Source organism: Melozone crissalis, unplaced genomic scaffold (assembly GCF_028551555.1).
Source record: "Melozone crissalis strain CALT ecotype California unplaced genomic scaffold, PUWL_Pcris_2 ptg000023l_1, whole genome shotgun sequence".
Lineage (NCBI taxonomy): Eukaryota > Metazoa > Chordata > Aves > Passeriformes > Passerellidae > Melozone > Melozone crissalis.
Window position 1 is genome coordinate 36378072 of NW_026535801.1, and position 24914 is coordinate 36402985.

General features: G+C 37.0%; 1 protein-coding gene across 5 annotated transcripts in view; it reads right to left on the reverse strand.

Moving 5' to 3' along the window:
• Positions 1 to 873: 873 nt before the first annotated feature.
• The window catches only part of LRP1B (LDL receptor related protein 1B), a 641000-nt gene continuing 616959 nt past the window's right edge, over positions 874 to 24914 (reverse strand). For 3 of the 5 annotated variants that reach the window (XM_054278342.1, XM_054278341.1, XM_054278337.1), the window contains 8 exons: positions 23048 to 23222; positions 22298 to 22402; positions 20210 to 20323; positions 10638 to 10714; positions 8642 to 8732; positions 6285 to 6429; positions 5142 to 5240; positions 874 to 2760 (listed from right to left, as the gene is read on the reverse strand). In XM_054278342.1, coding sequence (XP_054134317.1) covers positions 2620 to 2760; positions 5142 to 5240; positions 6285 to 6429; positions 8642 to 8732; positions 10638 to 10714; positions 20210 to 20323; positions 22298 to 22402; positions 23048 to 23222 — 947 coding nt within the window. In that variant the 3' untranslated portion in view covers positions 874 to 2619. Of the gene's footprint in view, positions 2761 to 3192; positions 3243 to 5141; positions 5241 to 6284; positions 6430 to 8641; positions 8733 to 10637; positions 10715 to 20209; positions 20324 to 22297; positions 22403 to 23047; positions 23223 to 24914 lie in introns of all 5 variants that reach the window. The other 2 variants (XM_054278339.1, XM_054278340.1) reach the window with 2 other exon arrangements.

The window sequence follows — 24914 nt, forward strand, 5'->3', positions numbered from 1 at the left end:
AGAACCTGGGGATTCTGGGGCTCTCGAAGGATTGTGGAAACAGTTCCTGTGGAGAACCTTGGTAAAGTGGAAAAACAAACAAAAAAAACCCATTGTGGATTGTTACACCTATGTGCAATTTAAAGATTATGAGGTGTGGCAGTGGTAGAGCTCAGTATCTCCATCAAAATTCTGCTTGCATACTTATGATCTCATTCTGATATAATACCAGGTATTTAATAGCTCCACTAACATCAACTGTGTATTTATAAGGAAATAAATTATTATTTACAAAGTAACTAACTCTCAAGCAGGTGTAAAGTAAATAAAATGTCTCAGTGAAGGGAAACTGAGACATCACAGTAAGTAAAATTCCTCAGGCCTGTGTAAGAATTCCTGTTTTAACTCATGTTACTTCTATACCCACCAGATAAAATTTAGATCTACCTGAGCTTTGAAGATAAGAGATTCTCTTCCAGAAAATTAATGGCAAAGTTTCTGAAATTTCCAACTATTTACACCTCATAACAACTGCAATTGTGGGAAAAAAATAAATAAAAGAGGGCCTAATCCATCTCTGATGATGTCAGCAGAACAAAGGCAGAACCTGTGGAATCATAGCTGTATGGTATGAAACTATTTAATACAGTATTTTTATAGAAAAAATAATAGCTTTAAAATTCTATTGACATTAATATACAGCTATACACCTAAATCATCCAAACACGTGCAGAGCTGCAAAAACATTCAAATAGAATTTGTATAAAAAGCAAAAATTTTCATTAAGAAAATGGATTTAGCCATTTGTACAAAGTAATTATTTTTTGCTTCAATTTGCTCTTTCTTTAGCTTTCATTTTATAAGTTAAATTTAAAAATTAGTCAACACACTGAATTAAGTATGTAGATTTTCATTTAAATAAATCAGTCAACAATTTTTTTTTATAAAGTATTTAACACTTCATTGTAGAAACATAGGCAAAATGACTATTATAACCAAAATGAAAAATACTGTTCAATTTAAAAAAATGTACTTAAACAAGAACCTGAAAAAGTTTATGATATGCATAACATTGTTCAAGCAAAATTGCACTAGTATTACATAAATCAAGAGTTTTATAAAGGCCCCAATATGGCAAAGTTTAGAAATAGGTAGTATGCATGCACAATAGTACAACAAAAATCTCTTATAAAACAGCAGTTATTTTTGTAATGCTTGTACAAAGGGAATAAAGAGCAACCACAAACATATTTAATCTGTTAGGTTAATATATTATGATAGCTAAAAGTCAGTCATGTCTAGCAGAGGAAGGAAGAGTCCTCCACAGTGTATGTGTGAATACGTCTTTTGTGCCTTTAAAGTTATGTATAAAATATTTTGATTCAGTTCAAACCTGAAAGAAATTTTATTCTTTATTTCCATCAAAATTAAAAAAAGGTGAGTCGGATTTTGCCTCATAGCAACAACAGAAAACAGGCCAGGTCAGAGAAGTGCTGGAAACTGATACTGATGCTTTTCACTTTTGATACTTGGAGTTTGATCTTGAACCCAGACAACTGAAACTTGGGCTTCGCTAAGGTTTCACTAATATGCAGCTTCACTCCTTTTACCTCCACAACACCACAGTTTATCTTAATTTAAAGAAACTGCTGTGATTGAATCCTTTAGTTTCACTAAAGAGGTGTGAGGGGTTTTATTTATGATTGTCAAAACCAAATGCTGTGATCATCTGAGTGTGCTTAAGGTTTGGGGTCTGGCTTTTTCCCTACTGCTCGATGTGAGTTGGGAGTTATTAATCCATAAGAACTGTGTGTGATTAAGTGAATAAACATGTAAAGCATGTGTAGGCAATGCCCTCTTGTGCTCTAGGGTGGCTACTGTCCTACAGGACTGTTGGAGTTTGTATGCTTTGTCCCACAGCAAGTAAGGTTTCAGCTTCCAAGATATATCGTTACTATGTTCTATAAGGTTTTAATAAATACAAAGCTTGTTTACATGGTATATATGTTTAGTATATCATGTACAGTCACTGGATTTCTGAAACATAATCATTGTGTTCATGCAGATCATTAGATGTTTCACTTCTATAGTCTTGTTTACTTCTTGGCAGCCTAAAGCTAATTTAAAAGCAAGTTATGGTTGTTTGTGAAAAGTTATCTAGCTTCATCAGGATCTGAAGAGAAGTTCTAATGGGCACAAAGAAGAGAGTAGACCATTCAATCATTCTTTCACCATTTAAAATAAACAAAATTACACACTGTACTACAGCTTCCAGACTACATAATGAAAAAGTGCAGATACCATCTTCATCGATTAAGTAGAACCAAAAAAGTTCATAGAAAATAGATTGCTCATTTTCACGCTACAAACGAATATGTTGTTTGCCATTTTAACAAATTTAAAGGTGTGTTATTTCAGCAGCATTGTTGTAAATTGTACCGTAGTGCAGTTTCTTTTTCATAAAAATACCTTACAAATGGTCAGTCAAAAGTCATCAGCAAAAGAAAAACCCAGAAAACAATCAACCAAACAAAAAACAGAGGTAATGCTGATGCCAAAACAATTATAATACTGTTGGTACATAGAAAAGTAATCCTTATATTTTATACATTTATACAGAGTATAAAAGGTAACAGCAGATTATGCCACAGTCTCCCTTATCCCAATATCTATTTTCTTTGGAAGAAGTTCTCTTCTTTCATCAACACTTGCTAAGGAGTTTCGACAGTTTTGTCCATCCACGTATAACTTTGCATATACTGGATTGGCGTAATTTGTTGGCTGCAGAGAAATGAAGCAAACATTAGACCAGCCAGGTAGAATCAAAATTAACATTTATGGAGATGGAAATGGCTTTGTTAAAGCAAGAACAAGTACACATAAAATACAACAGGACATATTTACTAGATACCTGGACGTCTGCAAACCTGATGATGAGTTAATTATTTAGTTGAAAATTAAATTCATGATGAGACATGCTATTAAAGTAACCAATGACATGACATGCAGCATATTATGATATTAAAACCATAAAAACATTGACAAAAAATAAATTAAAAACCTTGAAAAAATGTCTCTGAGGTTGACTTGTCCACCTTATTACACTGGAAGATTTCAGAATAGATATGAAGGAGTTTATAGAGAAGGTGCACTGTGAGACCATGTGACAAGTTTAACAGGAGAAAACTGCAGCCAACAGTTTCCATGTATTACCTGTTCTAAGACATCAGCATCCCATCAATAGCTGACCATGTTTTCGAATTCTGTGGCCCAAATACACAACATGATTTGACCAAAAATTTCAAGACTTTCGTCATGTAAATTAAACTTTAATAATAAACCAGCACAACTGTTAATATATCATAGTAGTTACAAATTGATAAGCCTTTTCTCAGCAATTTTGGTGGTTTGGACTGTAATGAAAAACATCTGTTGAAATGAGTGGCACTTCAGCATTGGACAAGTCCATTTTTAACGCTGCAAAGCACTTCATTGTGTGAGAAATCCCCTGAGTCTCCACTATTTCCTTCATACTTTGTGCCTTTATTGTCTCTAGAAGAACTTTGCTATCCAATTAGAGTTCAGCTTTTATCCATGATAACAGGAAAGGGCACCTTGTGGTCAAAATCCTCCTCTTTTTACAACTAATTTATCAGCACTGCTCTGCTTGCACAGATTCTGAGTGGAACATCAAGAAGCTCCAAAAAAGGGAAATTAATTTGTTTGGTGTAATAAGAAGTGGCTAAACTTTGAATTGGCCAAAGCAGAACTGGGTAGGTTTTCCTGACTTGAAAATATCCTGAGTACACCCTGGGAAACAAGGAATGAAAAATGACTTGAAGTCTTAGTTCTTCCTTTCCTTGTTGCTCAACTCTGTTTCTGAGCCCAGGATTAAGATACTCCTCAGTCTGGATGGCTACAGCAGCTGCTCAGTTAGTAAATTAAAAGCTGCCCATTCCATCTATTACAGATGAAAAAGTGATTGCCTTGTGGTCCAGACTTTCCTGAAATGAAGGCAGAAGAAGGTGAGCCACATCTATTTAATTAAAAAAAAAAAAGAAAAAAAAAATTTAAAAAGAGCTACTCTCAGTTCTACTGTTCTGTTCCCACAGATCTTTACTTCTGTGGTCATGATTATAATCAGAAATTTAGTCTTATTTCAATTGTCAGGACTTTTTTACTCCATTGACAACCATTATTGAGGATGATAACCACAACAGAAGAGAGATGCTTTGCATCTATGCAGTGCCTTATTGAGTTATTAAAATTATGTATAATAGCACGGTCTGCCTCATGATCCCTCTTTGAGGGGTACTGATTGTACAAGGCAGTACAGTGAGGTACAGAAAGAAGCTGGAGTGGCCAGAATTTAAGAGAAAAAGTTAAAGATGGGTGAATATTCTGGCTGTCATCATCCATGGTTCTGTGCTCCATCAGAAAAAACACACCCCATAACAATTATTAAATTTCCAAATACAACATATTACAATCATGCAAGAACGTGGATGGCACAAAAAATGGATATATACTGAGGCACATGAAAATGAATGTCATATTGATGTCCCTTTTGTATCTTAAATCTTAATGTTTGCAAACCTCATACTAAGTTGTAGTAAAAAATCAGATGTTGTAGAAGGAGCTCTTTTATGATACAAATCCATTGAAATCTGAACAATTATAACATGCTTTGCAAATACTGAAGGAAATTGTTAATTTTTATGTGCATCAAATTCCTCTAAAATAAAACCACTTGTTTCCATTATTTGGGACCATCTTTCAGTTTGATAAGCTTCACTAGATGCCTGTTATTACATATAAATTTTAAATATATTAGGATACATGGCTGTGAAGGCTGTCCTAAACTTATATAATAACTTGTATGGCAAAGTATCACACTGCTTACTGATTTTTTATTCCTTTGCAAAGATATTTGCAGTTTTAGATCATGTTATGATGATGGGTACAGATGAAATTTTGTATGCAGAGGGGGACCCTTTATTTCCAATAGAAAATATATTATTTACTGTCATTCTTCATTCCAGTAAAAGAAGAAAAAAAAATTAAAAACAAACAGAAAAAGCCTCTAGTCAAATATGACAGACAAACTTTCTTTAGAAAGGGGCTGTGGTGGAATGGAATGGACTTGGATCATCATTTCTCACCCCTGTTGATAGTGGTCCTTTCAAGTCAGAGTTTAGGTAGATTGATGGAGCTGTGTGGGGAAGCTTGAATGCAGTGGACCCTCCCCCTATGTATCTGGCCTGTATAAACAGAAAATTTCAGTTTCTGTGCTAATAGAGCATTTTCCACGTGTACTCATCAACACTGTTAAATAAACAGTGCACCAACTAAAAACATTGTTTTAGAGTGATATACATTTATAAAAACCTCCTTCCAGGCAATCCTTAGCACGAAAAACTCTTACATTCAACACAAGAATAAAATTCAGCATTTTCCAACCATTTTCCACTGAGGATTAGGGCCAGACCTCACAATAAGCATTGGCTCAGCCACTCTGCCTCCAGTGAGTAACTCCATTTTCAGCTTACCTCCTGCACTGAGCACACTGCCTGTGTGATGCAGTGGTGACATTGCTGGAGCTATCAGTAATCCTGTTATTGCTTTGTCAGAAATGGCAGGGAGTGATGGCTGCCCTTTGGTGAGCGCCTGATTACGGCGCTCCGGGAGAGATAGCGCGGCATTACCCCGCTCATCCCGTGTCACATCACTCAGGCACTTCAATCACTGCGCTGCTGCTGCAGGACTGACAGCATCTCTCTCAAGGAAATGATAATACTTACTAGCTTTGTGCAAACATTTAATCTATCTGCCCCGTCAGGCATCCCAGCTCCTCGCGCCTTGGTGAGTTTTCACATGTGGAATAAGTTACGCTCCTATGCATGCGTGCACTCTTTCGTGCTTCAGACAGGGGCTGGACAATAATGTGTTTCCAATTTAAAATATTTTCCAATTTTAAATTTTTGCCACTTGACAAACCCGGTTGTGGTTTGTCAGCTCACAGACACGTCTGTCTTGACAAAAAAACCCCCAATCATTTTGTAGTTAATTTCGAACTCTATTTTGATCAAATACGGGCGCTAGGAAAAATGACCATCAGACAGCATCAGACTACAAAACAGCTGTTAATACATACATGATATTTATTCTAATGAAATCTAACTCGGCTTTATATTCATTAACTAAATCTAAATGTCATTGTTCTACATTTCTATTTGTTACACTTAAAGACAAAACCTTTGCAAGACATAAAATGACTTTGCCATTAGAAAGAGAAAAGAAATTACCTTTTCTGCATTTAGAGTAAAATCTGAGGCTAAAAGACCACCTTCACTGTGGTCATGGCCCACCTCATACATGTTATATGATGGATTGCCAATTTCTACATTGAGTCCTCCATTTATCATGGGTTGTCTTCTGATAGTTTTTGTCCTGTAATGCATAAACATACAGAAAAAAAAGAGAGTGAACTTTCAAACCAGCTGTTGGGTATTTTGTTTCTCTTTAATCTCTAAGATCAACGGGAGACAATCATAAAATCCTTCAATTTTCCAAGCAAAGTAGCAATCTGAGTCTATGTATAGATCTCACAGAAGCTGGAAGCAGAATTTTATTGTTTTTCTCAGTTTGGCTGTAGTGGTATGAATCCATACAAAGTGCTAACTCGCTGTCTACAACCCTGACTTCCTCCAGTTATTTCCAGATTTCCCTCACTTCCAAGCAAAGCCTTGCAAAGTCACTGCCAATTCCCTGCAGGAATGAAGGCAAAGAGAATATGAGTCATGTCCCATTGCTCATTCATTTCACTTTTGTTTCAAACCGGTTGCCCAAAGTCATCTGTAAACTGAGGACAAGCAAATGGTTCCATCAGGATGCATTAAAAATGTATGAACTTCTCCTCATTCCAGTTTGCATTCCCTGCCAGTGGTGATTGGAACACTGAAGTTCAACTTGAATTTTCTTTCAAGCTTTAATAAAAGACAGAGCCTTATTTTTAACCTTGAATTAGGTATCAGTAAAGATAAGTGATTGAGTTGAATTGTTTCTGTTGCTGAATTCATTTCTTTCAGCTAAGGAGGTGATTTCAGCCCAAGCAATTGAAATAACCTCAAGAGGGTAATTTTTTCCCAGTGCAATATGTTCTCTAGAATTACAAAGGAATAATAGGGAGGTCACAGTCAGGATGATAACAGTCAAGTCCTCTTGTTGGCTGAGTAAGATGCAGTCAGTACCTGAAATCCAATATACTAAATGATCTGTATTTTTCAGAAATGTCATTGAAAAAATATTTCCTAAAATAGGCACTTAACAGTAGCATGCAAGTGTTGAACAGCTACACCTAGTTTAGCACTTGACAGTCTTCTCTGAAGAGATAAAATAACTCTAAAATACATTTTCAAATATAATTTTAAGAAGAAAGCCCTTTATTGAGGCAAGTTCTATTTCTCCGCTGAAAATCTATTATTTAACAAGTGATTCTCAGTAACCTAAATAATTTACAGAGCAGCAACTGGTTTCAGGATTTGGCTATCACTAAACCTGGCATTTTAGGCGCAGCAGCACATAATGACACCCGTGGAGTCTGGCAGGGTCAGCACTACTAACAGTATGGTCAGGAAATGTATTTATCTTATTGGCTTTACAAAAAAGGTTTTAAAAATTGATGCTCACTAGTTTACACTAGAGTTTGCAGGGGAGAGAGATACCAGATCACAGTAACTTAAAAGATTCTTTTAGCCTGGAGCACTGAAATAGTCTCATAAATGGCCACATCTGCAGAAACAGCAGATTCATCACTTACTTTTAAAGGACTTAACAAAGAGACATTATCTTGGTTTCAGATGTGGGGTAACAAGCCCCAGGAGAAAGGAAGACAGCTGCTCAAGGCCAGCCAGCAGGACAGCTACAGGCCTGAAGTAAATGGTTTGCTCTCTGATTCCCACTCTGCCTTCCCTAGTGGGCCATGTCCTTATAGCCAGGAATCTTCCCTTGCTAAATCTGCATCCCCATCAATGTGATGATGTTCTCTGAACATCTGAAGGGCAGCAGCTCTCTCAGGTGCCTCATACAGCAGAAAAACTCCTGCCTCCCCTGGCCACCAAACATGGCCTTGGAAGAAATGCACAAAGTCAAAAAGTCAAACCCAAGCTCATTATCAGCTCCAAGGCAGCTAAATTCAAGAGAAGAAAATATTCCCTTCAAGATACTAAAGAAACAGATTAATAAGGAAAAGGTTTGGGACTCTACAGTAAATATTTTGAGAATTATTTGCATCTTCAATATCACTTGAAAATGTAAACAATACTCAAAATTTGAGTATGTGGTTTCAATGAAATACATGAATTCTGTTAAGTTCTCTAAGTCTCCGGATAAAGTTATTAACACTTATACAGCCTTTACAGGATTGAGCAAAATTTTTTTTACAATGTTTTTTAACTACTGCATGAGGAACTGAAGTATCAGTAACAAATGTGGTTGCTCCAGCAAGAACCAATATGTAACTGATTTGCTGCCTCCAGAAACAAGTCTTGGGTCATTGTTGCATTTTTGTTTCTCACATAAAGTGATTTTTTGTAAATCAGAAAGATGCAAATACTCAAAATATTAATTTTTTTACTTCATAAACCAATATAAAATTACTTACCTTCGTTTTCTTTTGCAAAGAAATAGTCCAATTACAAGAGTAGTGATCAAAGTCACCAGTAGAACAAGAGGAACAATGATTGCTATGCTTCCTAAAACAGAAGGAAATATCACTGAATAATCATGGCTTCCCAGCTGTAAAACAGTTACATTAATTAAAAGAGAATAATTTCCCATGCCAACAATGTAATTTCATGTGATGAGCTTCACTCATCAATTTGAGATTTTAATGCTGATCAATAAAAAACCCAAGTTCATTACAGTTAATAGTGTACACACAAGTACTTTTATGAACAAATCAGGAGTTTCCTCTTTTTGGATACCAATATAATTTGGATTAATTCCCTACCCTCATTTGCAGCAATAGTCCATGAAAATCTGGAATTGCTGAACAATTTGGACTGGAGAGGCATGGCCAGAATCATCAGCAGTTTAGGTCATGCAATTATTAATTTAAAATATCCAGTAGTCCTAGCTCTGGTTGAAGAATTAATTGGTATTTTAATTAGTATTAGTATTATCTTTATTTGTGGGAAAATAAAAAGCAGCCAGCAATCTTCATTTCTAGATGGTTGGTGCATTCCTGCATTTTGCTGCATTTTACTGCATTGTACTTGAGAGCCAGCAATTTTGTTATGTTGATATAGGCAATCACAAAAACTACAATAATGCTTAATGCAGCAGAAAAACAGTGCACAGATCAGACAGCAATGTTAAAGGAGAGCAGGGAACAGGGAAGAACAAAATGGGCTTCACATTATTTTGGCAGATAATTTCACTGAAATGAGACTATCTGCAAAAATAAGGTCAGTAACTGTACCCTTATTTCTGAGCCTTGCTTTTAGTATCTGCTCATAAAGAAATACATGCAACAAATAATTCTATGTTATAAATACAGGACTTATAAAAGCGGGAATCCAACATAAAGCCAGTGTGGAGAGGCATGTATTTTCTTTAATATCACAATCCTTAACTGGTGGAAAACAAAAATATTGCTGGTTATTTCACTGACAACATTTATTGATTTATTAAAAAAATAAGCTGCTGGCAGTGTCTGCTCTACATTAACCACAGTCTAAATAAAGAATTGAGAAGTGCTTCGAATTCTGCCTGAAGGCTTTCTGCCTGAAAGCCAAGTCAGGTTGTCAGAGACACGAAATGAAGCACTGAAAAAAAAACTTGAAGCATCCTGAGTTCACTTCAGCTTATGAAGATTCAGCATGTAAAGGATATTACAACAAGGCTCTTTTAAGAAAACATTTGATGAATAACTGCCTTAAGTTCTACCTAGGTGCCAAAAAAAAAAAAAAAAGAAGTTAATTTTGCCTTGGCATGTAAACATTTCAGAAAAAAGCCCTGAAAAGTTTCATCTATCCACCAAGCTGACCTGAATAGCAGGCAGCTCATTGTGCTGCTCCACTTGGGCTAAATGTGAGCAGGGCAGGTCCAGCAGGGCACCAGCAGCACACTCAGCACTCTGCAGGCAGCCTTGGCCACTTTCAGCTGCCAGTACTGCAGCAATGCCATCCTTTCATGCTTTCAGAGGTGTTTAAAAACATTCAGCAGGAGCTGTTCTTACTTTCGGGATGATTTTCACAGTGGCTAAAACTCAGCCCTCTGCAGATGGCCAATACAAAAGTTATGCACTACTTACAGCTCTATTTTTGAGGCTTTTCAGCAGGATTTAAATGGTCAGAGGTCTCCCACTAGCTCCCTGCACAGGGCTGATATGGCCAAATGCTTGTCACTGGATATTCTTTTCTTTATAAAGTGCACTAGCCCTTGGAGCAGGGAGTGCAAGGCCTAAGAACTGCCTTGTGCAACACCAAATGGCAACCTAAAAGTCTAGAAATATCTACATTTTGGTTTTTTTAAAGAAAAAGATACCAGTAATGAGCATTTTCATGACATAAACTCATGTTTTAAGATAGCACAAGGCTTAGATTTCTAGAGTGACCCAAATTTGCCAAGTGACAGCAGTGATTGGAGGTACTTACTGGTGCTGATGTTGTCAGACTTGCTGCTTTTGGGAGCTGGCCTCTCACACTGCGTGCCTGACCAGTTGGCTGAACATCTGAAAGGATCCAATTACGATGGGGAAGTTAATAAATGTCAGCTATTAACACAGCAACATGAAAGAGACCACCAGCATCTTCTCAAGAGCTACATGAACCACAGCAGTGCTTCTACAAAACCAACAAGAATCCTCATGGGAGGAGTCAGCAGGACCCTGCCACTGACAACACTCAGAGCGGGGATTTAGTTTAAACCTACACCTCTGTGTGTTGGATTCCTGTTATTATCACTGCAACCTTAATTCCAGAGTTCCTTTCCAATTTCTCAAATAGTGAAACAAGTTTAATCAAAGGTATATTAGCATTTTAACTTTTGAAACCTTGAACTTTATAACCAGATGTTTATTTGCAGGAATATAGCCACATGTGTGTATGTATAAGCAGACCTGAGAGCCAAAGAATAAAGAGTTGTCCTAAAGGGACAGGAGCATCTCCTGGCCTCAGAAAGCCCTAAAAACTATTTATATTCAGAATATGTGTTCCAGGAGCCAGGTGCCTGGATTATTCACAGCTATTCTGCTATAATTTCCTAGTGTGAATATCAATATGCAAATAGCTCCTCAGTTGGGATTCAGAACACTCTCCATGCACACAAGGAAACACAAGGAGTCCATGGAAGCAGACTCAGCAAATCCATCAAAAGCAGAAACAAATACCTGAATGAAATTAAATTGTTTATTCAACCTGCTGTAAATATGATTAAGTTTACTACAGACCCTCAAAGTCTCCTTGTGGAAACAGCAGGAAGTAGTCACTTTTCATCTGTCCCTGTTGCATATTGTGCAATGAATCATGTTTTTTCTAAGTCTTTTTGAATTATTTATGAATTTCAGCATCAGTTATCTTTAGGGAGGTGCAATAGAGCGTTACCCTCATACAGTTCCAAGAACTCCTTCTATCTGATGCCTTCCTAAGGATTTAATACATTGCAAAGTTTACAGCTGGTTCTGCTTAACAACTGATGTTGTTCTATAATAAAAGAAGTTTTGGAAAGACACCAGATATTCTAGACAAAAGCAATGGCATTCTCAGGGAGGAGCCCTGGGCAGCTGTGCTGGTGATGCTTTGGGCTCTCTTCTGTCTTTGCAGATCACTGCAGAACACTGGCTCGTTTCTCTCCTTGCTCCTAAAGCTATTCCAGCACAACCTGACATTCAGACAAATCTCTTTACTGTGTTTCTATTAAGCTTGAACTTATTTTGAAAAGTAAATTTAATTTTTGGTAGGATTCACTATTAAAGTGCTTAAGCTCTATAGAGAGTCTTTGGAAGCATTATTGATTTATTAAAAAATATATTGATTATTGCTAGTTGACTCATATATTGTCACACACTAGCTAAATTGCATTATAGTTTAGAAGTTCTTCATGTTCATTGAAATAAATTTGCTTACTTAAATAAATATGGCAAATACACACTTAGGTTTCCTCACTGCAAAGAAGCCCCAGTTCCTAATTACACACATGCCTCACAATGATATATTTTATTACTGAACCCAACTGATTTTTCCACCTGCTTACCATCACTTCAGCACACTGCAAGTCACAGGGAACACAACTTTAATCTTTCAAAAGATGCATCTGTTCCTTTTTCTTTCCAGATCTCTTTTTAGCAATTATGTAAGATAAAAATGCTTGCACTGACAGCTTACCTTACTAAGATACTGTTCAAGGAATTTGCTTTTTAAAAATATCACTTTTCAACATAGAGCTGCAAAATAAGTGTCTCCATTCTTGTAGAGAAACACTACATATCTTTATATTTAGAATATTCTACTCAGCTTCAAGTTCTTGGCACATGACAAACATGAAACAAAGTCTTTCTATTTCTTCCTGATATTTTGCATCATTCCTGTTCAGCATTCAGCTCATGTAATTAAAACTTGTGATGACAGGCAATTTGCATTTAATACTACACTATTGAAAGTAAAAAATATTTTAGAGTTAGACATATCTAACTTTGCAACTAAATTCTTATATTAAATATTTAAAATGCTTCCACTGTATATAAAATCATTATGACAAATCAGTCATAAAAACAGTTTAGAGAAGACAAGGCAATGAGACTAGCAAAAGGATCACCATGAAGCATTCAAGTACAAGCTCATGAGAAACTTGTATAATGTATAATTACATTCTTCAGAATCTTATAGCAGACATGATATCAAAACAGCTGGTGAAGAAAAAAATCCTACAGCTAGATATGCAGTAAACAGAGGAAAAAATAAGGCAAACATATTAAAAATTCTTTATCTATCTTGTCATTCTAATTGCAAAAAAATCAGCAATATTGAAACACCTGAGGCATTTGATAGAAGTCTCATAAAAACATTGTTAGTTGCCACTGTATTTTAATTTTTTTCCAAATGCTTGCTTTCTCCAATAAACTTTAAAGAGACTGAAGCTGGAAGGATGGCTGCCATCTTTGAGGTGCAATGACTGCCCTTGGATGGTCCAGCAAGGTACTAAAGGCTTGTCTGGGGCAGGCAGAGGAGAAAAAGGAGTAAAGCCCAGGGGAAAGGGATGTTTTCTGCAAGGGAATTTGACACAGAAGATCAGCCACGAGCAGGCAGATGAATAATGATGGAGTTGGGACATGGACAACTGTTCATGCAGGAAGATGGGAAATGAGCAGATCTTCATCAGTTTTAATTGTCTGCAGAGAGAAATTTCTCTTAATAACAGCATTTTCTGGTGTCAGGACATTTAAATTCAGACTGCTTAGTTCCTAGCATGGGAACTGACTCCTGTTTGAGTTGGATGTGCAGTGGCTTGTCCTTTCCCAAACCCTTTGGTAGCAGGAGCTGTTCTGTCCCATTTTCAGGGGCTGTATGGTCAGACAGGACATTTGCAGCACTGTCACAGACACATTTTCTGAAAAATCCTTTCCTTATTATTTTTTCTCCTGAGAAGCTGGGAGGCCTCAGGAACAAAATGTAAACATTGATTATCTGCTGCTGTGGAATGCAACAGCTGCATCTGTGATTGGTCTCATGTGGTTGTTTGTAATTAATGGCCAGTCCCAGTCAGGTGGCTGGGACAGAGAGTCTGAGACAGAGCCTTTGTTATCATTCCTTCCTATTCTATTCTTAGCTAGCCTTCTGATTAAATCCTTTCTTCTATTCTTTTAGTATAGTTTTAATGTAATATATATCATAAAATAATAAATCAAGCCTTCTGAAACATGGAGTCAGATCCTCATCTCTTCCCTCATCCTTGGACCCCTGCAAACACCATCACACAGTATGAGCAAACAAAAAGGCATTAATGAAGCAGAACCACATAAAGCCACTTTGTTTCATCAAAGATGCTCTCATCATCACAAACTCAGGAGAAAGAACAGTGGAAATGCCTGATTTGAGTCACTCCCAGACAAATACAGATGGAAACAGATGGGGAAGCTGACAGTGAAGGACAGGCTGCAGTCAGCTGAGCGGGGCAAGGTGCTGCAGAGAACATCTCAGGTGCAAATCTCCAGCTCCCAGCAGAACCAGAGAGAGATCAAAGAGCAGCAGTACCACAGGGGATGCCCACATGAAAACTGAGAGTGAATAAAAGTAAAAAATAAAGGTTGCACACGTTCTGCTGCCAAGGTCATTAATAAAACTTCTGCAGCTCTCTCTGCAACAATTCATTTCCACATTTATAAAGAGATGAGTGCTTGGGAAGTGCCTCCTGAGGTACTGAATGAGGAGGAACTAGCATTGTAAAGAGTGATGTTTTAAAAAACTTTCAATTGAGGTTATGAAGGTGTTGCACTTGGAATGAAGAATGTTTAGACTGGAGATATTTACATTTCTGATAATGCTGTTATTACAGATCCATTCATGACAGAAAATGTCTCTCTTGTCTCTTTCTGTATAACACTTACAGGTCAGAGTGAGCAAACTTTCTAATCTCCATTATTCATGTACTTGACCATTTGACTATGAAATCACTGAGTAAATAGAAAAAAACATAGTAAAAATAAGAGCTGATTTGGTGGCAGTGTGCAATTTAAAAAAAAGTTTGTTTCTCCTTTTTTCTCCCTCTTTGTGCCACAGGCATTGTCATAAAAATATAATACAGAAGGCATAACATGCAGTTTAAAGTGCTTTTGTAGACAACTGTTTTCCAACTCAATATTCCAGTGCAGATCCAAAAATGACAACACTGAAAGATTAGTCTAGAGGTGTAAGAGAATCTGTGGAACAGTCCTTACAAAACAAAGGTGGAAGGGGAACTGAAAATGTTTCTTAGCTATAAATGATATTTCTTCATTATACAAAGTCATTTTTTATAGTTTGCATTTCCTTTTGGTGATTATATAGCAATATATACTAAAACATCCTAATGAAAGTATCTAGCCTCTCTATTTTAAGAACACAACATTAAAATTTCAGTGGAACTTGTCTTATCATTGATATTAAAACTATAAGACAAGAGAACATCAGGATTACAGTTATTTACTATCTAAACTAAATTGCATTGAAAAAGAAAAATCAAAATTCCCTTTTCCCCTAAAACTCTGTAGGATGCCAGAGGATGATAAAAGCTTTGCACTAAACCAAATAATTAAACTATTCCTTATAATAAATTTAAGAATACTTCTGCAGATATGCATTGTTCATACAGGGAGCTGATATAATAGAGTTAAATCCACTGATTAACTCTCTAAATTAAAGCACTTTCATAACAAAGACCAAAAATCCCAACCCAGGACTGATCAATAATTGCACATTCTGCAGCTTCCCCTCTATTGTAGAGTTTCATTATTTTCAAGTAGTAACTTTTCCATGATCATTTTATACATGAACAAACCACATTTTAGTAGCTTTGTCTAATGAGCATCCCTCAACATCATAAAAGGAAAAAAATGTAGAAGCTAAGGGATACAAAATTTGTACTTGTTACCTGAAAATTAAATACAAATTACCCTGCAATCCAATACATTCAGAATAGGACAATGACATGATTCAAAAGCAAGCAAAACAATGAAAAATTTCTTTTCAGGAACACTAAAACCCCCCTGAAATTTAGTAAAAATATATGTGAGAAAAAAAAAGAAGTGACTCTAAAAATTAATTTTAATTTGGGCATGCTATTACTTTGTACAAATGATTATTCACAGCTGCATGATGTTCACTGTAAGGAACAACTTCCAAGTGCAACTCAGCCTCACTCATCCCAAGGTAAGAAAAAGAACAAACTGAGAGTCATTAACCACCATGCAATTAGCAATATGTGTACAGTACAGAAGCTATACAAGTACGAAAAATAATAACAGAAAATATATAAAAGCATGTACAGGTGACTACTACTGTAGCTGAAATTACATTGAGCAATAAAACAAAAGGAAAAGGGCTTGAGATGGTAAAACTAAAAAAAAAGGTTAGAAAAGACTGGGTAAGTAGGTTGATAAAAACCCAAGCATGTTTTTCACAAGCAGTGATATACAGCAGCAAATATTATACAAGTTTTATCTGAACAGTTTTAAACTCATGGACAAAGGATATCTGCATTACAGCCTAGTTAGTAAATGCTCCATGAAAAAGATACAAATTCCTCTTTTCCAAGATCTTAACAGCTCCTCCTCTGACAACCACTCTTCAAACACCTGTTTTCATTTGGTTCTTGAACTACTACCAGTTTGTGGTACAAAGTGGATAAAAGATCTTTTATCACACAAAGGTATAACCTGCGGATTATATTCAGTTTTGAGATATTTATAACAAAGATATTTTTAGTTGAAAAAGAAAGCTCTCAAAGGACTGGCAGAATGCTGTGACATTCCTGTAGCAATTGCAATTGGGGAGCTCATTAAATATACCCCAGGAAATCATATGGAAAGCATCTATTGCAGGATACTTGATAAAATTTCCTGGTTTGTGCTGCTGCTCAGGGTTACCAGGGCCTTCCCTTAGTCAGGCTTTTCAATCCTGTGACTGTTCTACACCACAGAGGCTTTTTCTACTCAGCCTCCAGAAAATGCCAGCCAGGGACTGCAGGCTGTGGTCCCTTTCTTGTCCACAACTGACCATGGATGTACCTGAACCTTTGTTGAGCAAAAGTTTGGTTTAGTGATGAGTTTATTTATTATAAACCTGTGTGTATATGTAGCACTTGTACAGCTGCATGTGCACTTAAATAAAAACTGTTCATATGGGAAGATTTTTCAACAGGAATGTCAGGAGGAAGGCCCAGCATCAGAGGAGGCACTTGAGCTGCAGGGGAGCTCCTCCATAAAGAGGAATGCACTCTTTAATTCCTGAATTCTGGGACCTAAACACACACACATGTGCACACACAGGTGCTCACCCCACACTCTCCCCTCACACAGCGCCTCTCTCCAGCCTCCTGGGTATAAAGCTGGCAAGAACAACCTGGAAACACTGCACCAGGATTCCCAGAGAAGCTGTGGCTGCCCCATCCCTGGAATGTCCAGGCCAGGCAGGGTCAGGCTCTGAGCAGCTCCAGTGGAAGTGTCCCTGCCTGTGGCAGGGGGGCTGGAACAAGGTGAGCTTTAAGGTCCCTTCCAACCAAAAGCATCCCAGGATTCTGTAAGAGCAGCTCTCCTGCTTGTTTCCCTCCTGCAGGAGCTGCTTTTCCTAATTTATCCATGTCAAAGTTCAAACTTTGTTATCAGTTTTAAATAATTCCACAATTTGTTCTCTCCCCAGTTGTTCACAGTCCTTAACTTGTTACATGACCAAAATTCTCCATTAAGAAATGAAGTTATTTATTCTTTCTCCACCCTTCACTTTTCAGTTTCCTCTGTTACCAAATTCAGGCTTTCTTCCAAGCTCCTGCATGGTTTGTGCCTTCTCATTAACTCTGCAGGATGACTTGTTCTTCACTACAGAGGAACTGATGTTTGTTCTAATATTGAAATACAACACACACTTGAATCCCTCTGAACAGTTAGCACACCCAGCCACAGGCAACTAATACAGTGCTGTACTCTGTCTTCTGATTTTTATATTTCTAGAATGCCTAAGAGGGTTATGATTTGATCACATTTATTTTCAGATAATAATTATAGAACACATCGATGTGCAGGTACAAATACTAATAGTAACACAAAAAAATGATGGAGTTCTAGCAATGTATAGTTATGATGAAGGTATAAAAGAAACAAAGCTGAGAGAGAGCAATATTCTGTGCTAAAGATTCTGCAATGGGTGCCCTGCCCATTCAACAATCAGAACTACTCGTAAGTACTGGAAAGTTTAAATTCTTTCCAGTTCTCTTCACTGGTATCATACAAGGTGTAATATCTCTCTAAACCCTGCTTCTCTTGCAGGAATGAATACAGGTGGGTAATTAGTGAGAAAGAAACAGAGACATAAATAAAGGTATTTATTTAAAGACAGACTGATAGGACAGATGGAATGAACAGTTTGTGAAATACAGAGAAAAAAAAATTTCTTAGTTATTTCCCATATGAATCTGATGTCCTGATCATTCTTTTTTTCAACTGATTTGTGAATTTACTGGGGCAATTCAGGCATATCTCACACACAGACCCCACCCATTAGTGAGCAGTAATAAAGAGATCTTTGAAAATGTAGTTTGGGAATACTAGGATGGCAGTAACTATTCAGATTATGCTACTTTAAGACACCCTAAATAGAACATTTTTCAGAAAAGGTCATTATCCCAAATTTTAACATTCTGAAATTCTCTCACAACATTTGTAACTGAGCAAGAACAATAATGTGGGAAGGAGGGGGAACAACAATCATCACACATCTAAAAAATAATTTGAAGAAATAATATTCTAGATTTCATTGAAGTCTAAAGAGAAATCACAGCAAATTCTGCATATTTGAAACCAAGACAGAGCTTTCACTGAAACTGGCAATAGCCTTCATAAAACCTTCTCTTTTTTTTTTTTTTTTTTGGTGAAACCACAGCAAGACCTTCATTCATTCCTAAAATGGTGAGGTGAAAACCACAACTCCTCCTTCCAGAGTGCAACTGAAATTTAGGTCATTTAGTGCACTCATCATTAAAAAGACACCTTGAGACAGGAAGATAAAATAAAAATATTGAAAGGAGAGTCTGTTCTTACAGGCTTAGAGTTGCTCTATAATTATGGCTGTAGGATTGCCCTTTGGAACTGCTAAACCTTATTCTTATTGTCTTTACTGAATGATAATAAGGGCATGATTATGTGTAAAGTTTTCATTCTCAGCTGATGCTGACTGTGAGACAGAGCAGAGCTCCTGCTGAATGACAATAAACCCAGGCATCTCCTATTTCTTCTAAAAATCACCCACTTCCCAGTTAGAGGCTGGTTTAGAAAAACATTGAGCTGTGGACAAATGGCTCATGGAGCATTTGAGAGAAAAAGCAGGAAAGGTACATCCAATATGTGACTTTATAGGCAGCAGTATGTTGTTCTTAGGGCTGCATGATTCTGAAAACACAAGCATGATACATGGAGATACAAAAAGTTCCAAGCACCCCTGTCCCATACTCTGCTGACCACTCCACACTCTTCCAGCTGGTAGAAGTTGGTAGTTAGGACATTAATCTTGTTTCCAATGGGTTCATGGTACCTCAAGCCAGAGTTTCATTGCATGAGAACACTGACAAAGCAACTGAGACCATGTTTAAACAAAAAATTAGATTATTCACCCTAAGCAGTCACTGTCTTTGCTACTCACCAGACACCCACATCACATCCCCACACCCTTCTGTGTTTCCATAGATCATTCACTGAGAGAAGTTTAAATCTGTGTGAATTACACGTTTTCTCCCAAGTCTAGGTCTTTGGTTCATGATTTCACTACTGACTTTTGCATCACAACCACTGAGCAATGCTTGTTCATCTGACAGATGTTTTGTATCTCTCTGTACATCTGCCTTACAAGATTTTCAAAGAGTAAGTTTGTTTCTTTTTCTGATGAATACTAAAATTTTTTCTTTAAGAAATAGACCTAAAATCCTTTATAGAAATAGAGAATACAAATGTAATTTTCTTTTTTAACCAGAGAAGTCAACATTATGATGTAACTCATATACTTTTTTTTAACAGTTTATATAAAATTTCTATAAAAATTAACAAGACTTAAAAATACAAGCCTAATTCCTGAAGTAGCACCTAAGTAGCTGTTCTGTTCCTTTCCCTGTTCAGATAAGAAATAAGAAGTCAGATTACATAACATGTGCAATATCACTGCTCACTAAACTTAATGCTATGTAGGATTAGCTTGGTAAAATATCTCAAAACATGAGCAACAGAGGCCAAGTGGCATTTTCAGTTTTTTCCCAATTTATTTAGTAAAATAAAGCCTTTTATTTCTTCCTCTGATGATACACACACTCCAAATGTATTTTTAAATATACTCATCAGTGCAACTCTCAAAGGGTAAGTGTGTATTATAGAAATGGTCCCCCAGATTAAGTATATATTGTGAAATGTATGTGAATGTGCATGACTTGAACCAATGAACCGTGGCCTGGAATGATGTCACAGAATGTGCAGCATTAAGTGGAAGGTTAAACCTACTTGCATCTCGGTTCATTAAACGTGGTTAAAGTGCAAATTCCCTCATTCTGACAGTAGTAATCACAAGGGTTCACTTTCTGGTCACAGCGCTGACTTTTAAACCCCACAGAGCATCTGCAGAATTTCAGTAAAATAGACCTACATAAATATTCTGCCTTGTGCTGGACAGATTCAAACGCGTTACGCACAATGACGGCAAGACACGCACACGTACACGGGCACACACCCACAGAAGACAAAACCAATGTTTTCTTGTCATGGAAGGCCCATCTGACAACACTGCGAAGTTTGCTCATGACTGATAATCAAATAGTCTTTCAAACAATGGGGCTATGCTGCCTGAAGGGATCTCAGAGTATTGTTGTCAGATGTACATTTCTACCGATTGATCCAGATTGCAATGGCCTTAAAAATGGTCATTACCATTTTCTTGGCATTGTTAGTGGTGTTGGTGTATGCTGCAGCATTTATGTATTGGAAATCCACACACAAATTAAAGCACAAAACCTTTTGTTTTTGTTTCTTTTTCCTTGAGATGCTATGGTGTTCCATGTGAATTGAGAAAAAACATGAGAGTTTTATAAGACAAAAAATTAATGAAAAGTCACAAGTTTCCAAAATAGCCATTCTAGGTGTTTAAGCAAATGAATCACCAGGCTTAGTCAGCATATTTGGGCCTTACAAATATGATTCTCCCCTTTTGATACTCTCCTTTTGTCAGGATTTATCAGTCTCTAGTCCTCAATTAAAGACGTTTAAGGAGGCACAAATAACAGGCAAAATGGTAAAAACAGGAAAAAAATAATAATGAAATAGAAAAATAAGCACCAAAAGTATTTCCAAATGAATAAGGGCTACCATGCAAAACTAAATTACATTATTTTCAGCCCTGAACCTGCAAACATACATGGACAATTTTTCAGTGATAGTGCCACTACAATTGTGTGTCCTTTTTCTCAAGCAGAAGTGCTCCAGCTCTCTCAGGGAAGAACCCTTGGCACACCTCTTCCCCTGGTCACACTAACAAAATCTAGGCATTTATGAAACTCCTTTGAGAGTCTGAATAAAACTCCCTTTTTCAAGATCACCTGCATCAACAAAATGAAGGAATGGCTGTATCTTTATTCACAAAGCTGTGGTGCCAGCAACAATTTGCTCATGTCACCCAGGGAATGAGACACTCATGTCCAATTCCATCTTCCAACACCTCTCTCTTCCAGCCTGGAGGATGCTCTGAGCTCCAGGTTGTTTGGAGAAGTGGAAGACCATTGTGAAATGAATATTTTAAGGAAATAAATTAAAAAAGAGTGTGACGAGGTATCTCAGAGTAACTGAGAGCAGGAAAGAAATTAATTTCTTGCTACAGTGACTACTTCAGTATTTTATATTGAGCAGCTGAAAAAGAAGATACACCATAGCTCTCAAGAAAGGAGTCGAACATAGGCTTTTCTGCTTGCAACAGTATTTAACTTCTAAGCTACAAAACACCAATTTCTTTTGCATTTTATGTCTAGGCTTACGAAAAGCACTCTGAATTACTCTCTTGACCATGACACAGGAGGGAGAGCACAATCTCACCCCAGAACAGCTGCAATACTCTGGGCAGTGGGAAGGTTAGGGCAGAAATATGAAATACATGAGCATATCTCCATAAGGGAAATAACACTGGCATGATTTTTCCTATTCTCCAGCTATCAGGAGAAGGGTTTTGCCTCCAAATCTGACCATTTCTGTAGGAAAAAAAGACTTAATCCACCTCTGAGAAGCAGGACAGGCAATCTTGAGTTTCCATTCCAGAAAAAAATGCCTGCACAGACCTAAAATTACTATAAGTTTCCAAAGATACATCTTTGTATCTATATGCATTCACAAAAGAGTCCTTACTTCTAAATTTTAACACACATTTTGCAAAAAGGTATGCAAAGTATGAGGTTACACAAACAGCTAGAAAACAAATAATGTAAGTCAAAACTGCAACCAGCACATTATTCATCCCAGAGAGACCAAAAATGCAGACACATGCACAATAATTTTAATATTTGTTGTCATACAGGCATTGTAATGATCTGCAGGGGGCAGGATACTCACAGACAGACAGGTATATTTGTCTCTGGGTCCAGCTGACAGGTGCCACCATTGTAGCAGTAGCCATCACACAGCTGACAGGTGGAGGCAATCTTTCCATTAGTGCAACTGCCATGGTCAAAAAATAGAAAAAAAAAAAAAAGAAATGTGTAATCAGTATTTCAGTAAATCTGAGCATTTCATTGTAAAATCAGTATTTTAATATTAACAGACCTTATTATTATAAGATCTACTGATTGAAAGAATTTTAGGTTACTGGTTTGAAAAGTTATCACAGGCAAAGAGATTATTGCACAATATGTATTCAATCTCTCTTTTAATGAAAATAAACTATTAGAATACAAAACAATCATTCAGCAATAGAGCAGCACATGCTACCTATGCCTCCAACAGTATTTAGTATGTTTCTATCACTGTCACAGATAATGTAGAATTTTCAACAGTGAAGAACAAGGAAGAAATTTCAACAGTATAGAAGAACGCCATTGCTAACTTGATTAATTTCAGTGTTTCCAAGTGAAAAGCCATTCAGTTTCCTGTTATACTGTGCTTCCTCCAGTGAGGAGTGCTCCATGAGTTGGTATTGAAAGCCAGGAGCCAGTTGGTTTGGTATGGACAGGACCCACACAGAGGAACTGAAGTGACGTGACCACACCAGGGACAAACTACGGCACGAGAGATGTCAAGGACAACGCATAGAACTGCTGTTAAATGTGGGATTTGGCACAAAACCCCTTTCCCACACACACTCACTTGCACACCACGTCCCTGCTGTCCTTGCTGGCGATGCAGTGTCCCCCATGGCAGCGGGCGCACTTGTCCACCTCGCACTTGGGGCCCTCGAAGCGCGCGGGGCAGACGCAATCCACGCGGCCGTCGGCCGAAATCGTGCACGACTCGGAGTTGACGCAGTAGTGGTGGCAGACATCTGAAACAGCACCAGACCTCGTCACTAAAAGACATTAAGGAGCATTATGGAAATAAATAATACTTTGCTTTCATGTTTTTAAAGGTACTGTAATAAAAACAGAATGGAAGCTGAAGCTGATGACTCACTGGCAACCACAGGAATCGAGAATACCCCATAAACAGATATATAATATATTAACAATGTAATCTTGGGGAGTGAAATGGAAGTATAAATTCATAAGAGGGGTTTTTTTTCCTTTCTAGTTGTCTAACCATTTATGGCATCATTCCACATAATATAAAGACTCCTGATGAGAAAAGCAGAGCAATGTTAATGTATTTAATGGGATGTTGGCTGAATAAAAATCTTCTGATACATTCACATTACCATTAACAGCATTACGCTAAACTGAAATTGAAACGATATTTTGAAATAATTAAGTTTTATTTTCATTTATCCACATATTAAAATTTCATGAAGTTCTAATAATAATATATAAAGACATAATCCATAAGTTCTACAAAGTACTACAAACAGCCATAAGCTTTACAGACTGTGCAAGACCCCATTATGGTATTTAACTGTTTAAATGCCAGTAGGACTGATATTTCAAGTAGTGAATTCTTTGACTCTTCAGAACCACCAGTAACTGTCTCAGTTTTCATCCCTTTTAAAAAATCAAATTGCCTAATTCAAGAATCTTCCAAGGGCTACAAATATTGGTATTTAGCATTTTGGTAATTTTTATTTATATGGTAGTGACAACTCTATTTCATGGTTTGTTTTTTTCTTTGAAGTCATCATTTAAGCTCCTTAATGGGCAGGGACACCTTCCACTATCCCAGGCTGCTCCAAGCCTCATCCAGCCTGATCCTGAACACTTCCAGGGATGGGGCAGCCACAGCTTCCATGGGAATCACTTGTGAGGATATCTCAAAGTCAGAAACACATTTTACTGATGTGACTCTGTGCTGTTTTTCCTCCTCTCCAAGGAAAGACTACTGCTGGAAGAGTTTTGCTGAGGGAGAGAGCATGGCTGTTGGAGGAGTTGTTTCTGCTTGAATATTCATTTTATGTCTCCACTGTCTGTGCAGGCTGTAGGCTCAGCTGCTTAAGGAATTAGCAAGAAGAGTGGCTTAAAAAATGCTAAATGAAGTTGTTAATTGTTTCTTGTTCCCCAGTTCCAGGTATGGAATGGCAATTTGCAGCAGGGGGCCTGTTTTTGGAACAAAAACTACTGCAGTTTGAAAGCTAATACTGAGAGTGATTTTATGTAAGTGCAGTGCAAGGGGCATATGTTTGCATGCACATAATGATAAAAAAAAAAATCCAAAACCAAAGAACACAAATACCTAAGAGTAGGAAAGTCATATGTCAAAACAATTATTAGTTTTTAGGATTGATTGCAGCCACAAACACCTATAGTCATCTGCAGTATCTAAAATGTTTATGCTACATTTGGGTTGAAATGACAGAAAATTATTTCTTTTTTCTCCTAAAAAAAGGGATTTCAGTTTCAGAGAAAGTCACAGCCTGTGGGATCACCATATCCACTTTGAATGATTGTAACTGCATGAAAATGTTTCCTATTTTTAAGGTAGTTTGGGCCTTAAATGATACAAGAAATGAACTTTAGCTACTCCATGTGTCTTTTTTCTGGAATTTAAAACAGGGAGCTACATTCAAATACATCAGATTTATGTGTATTTA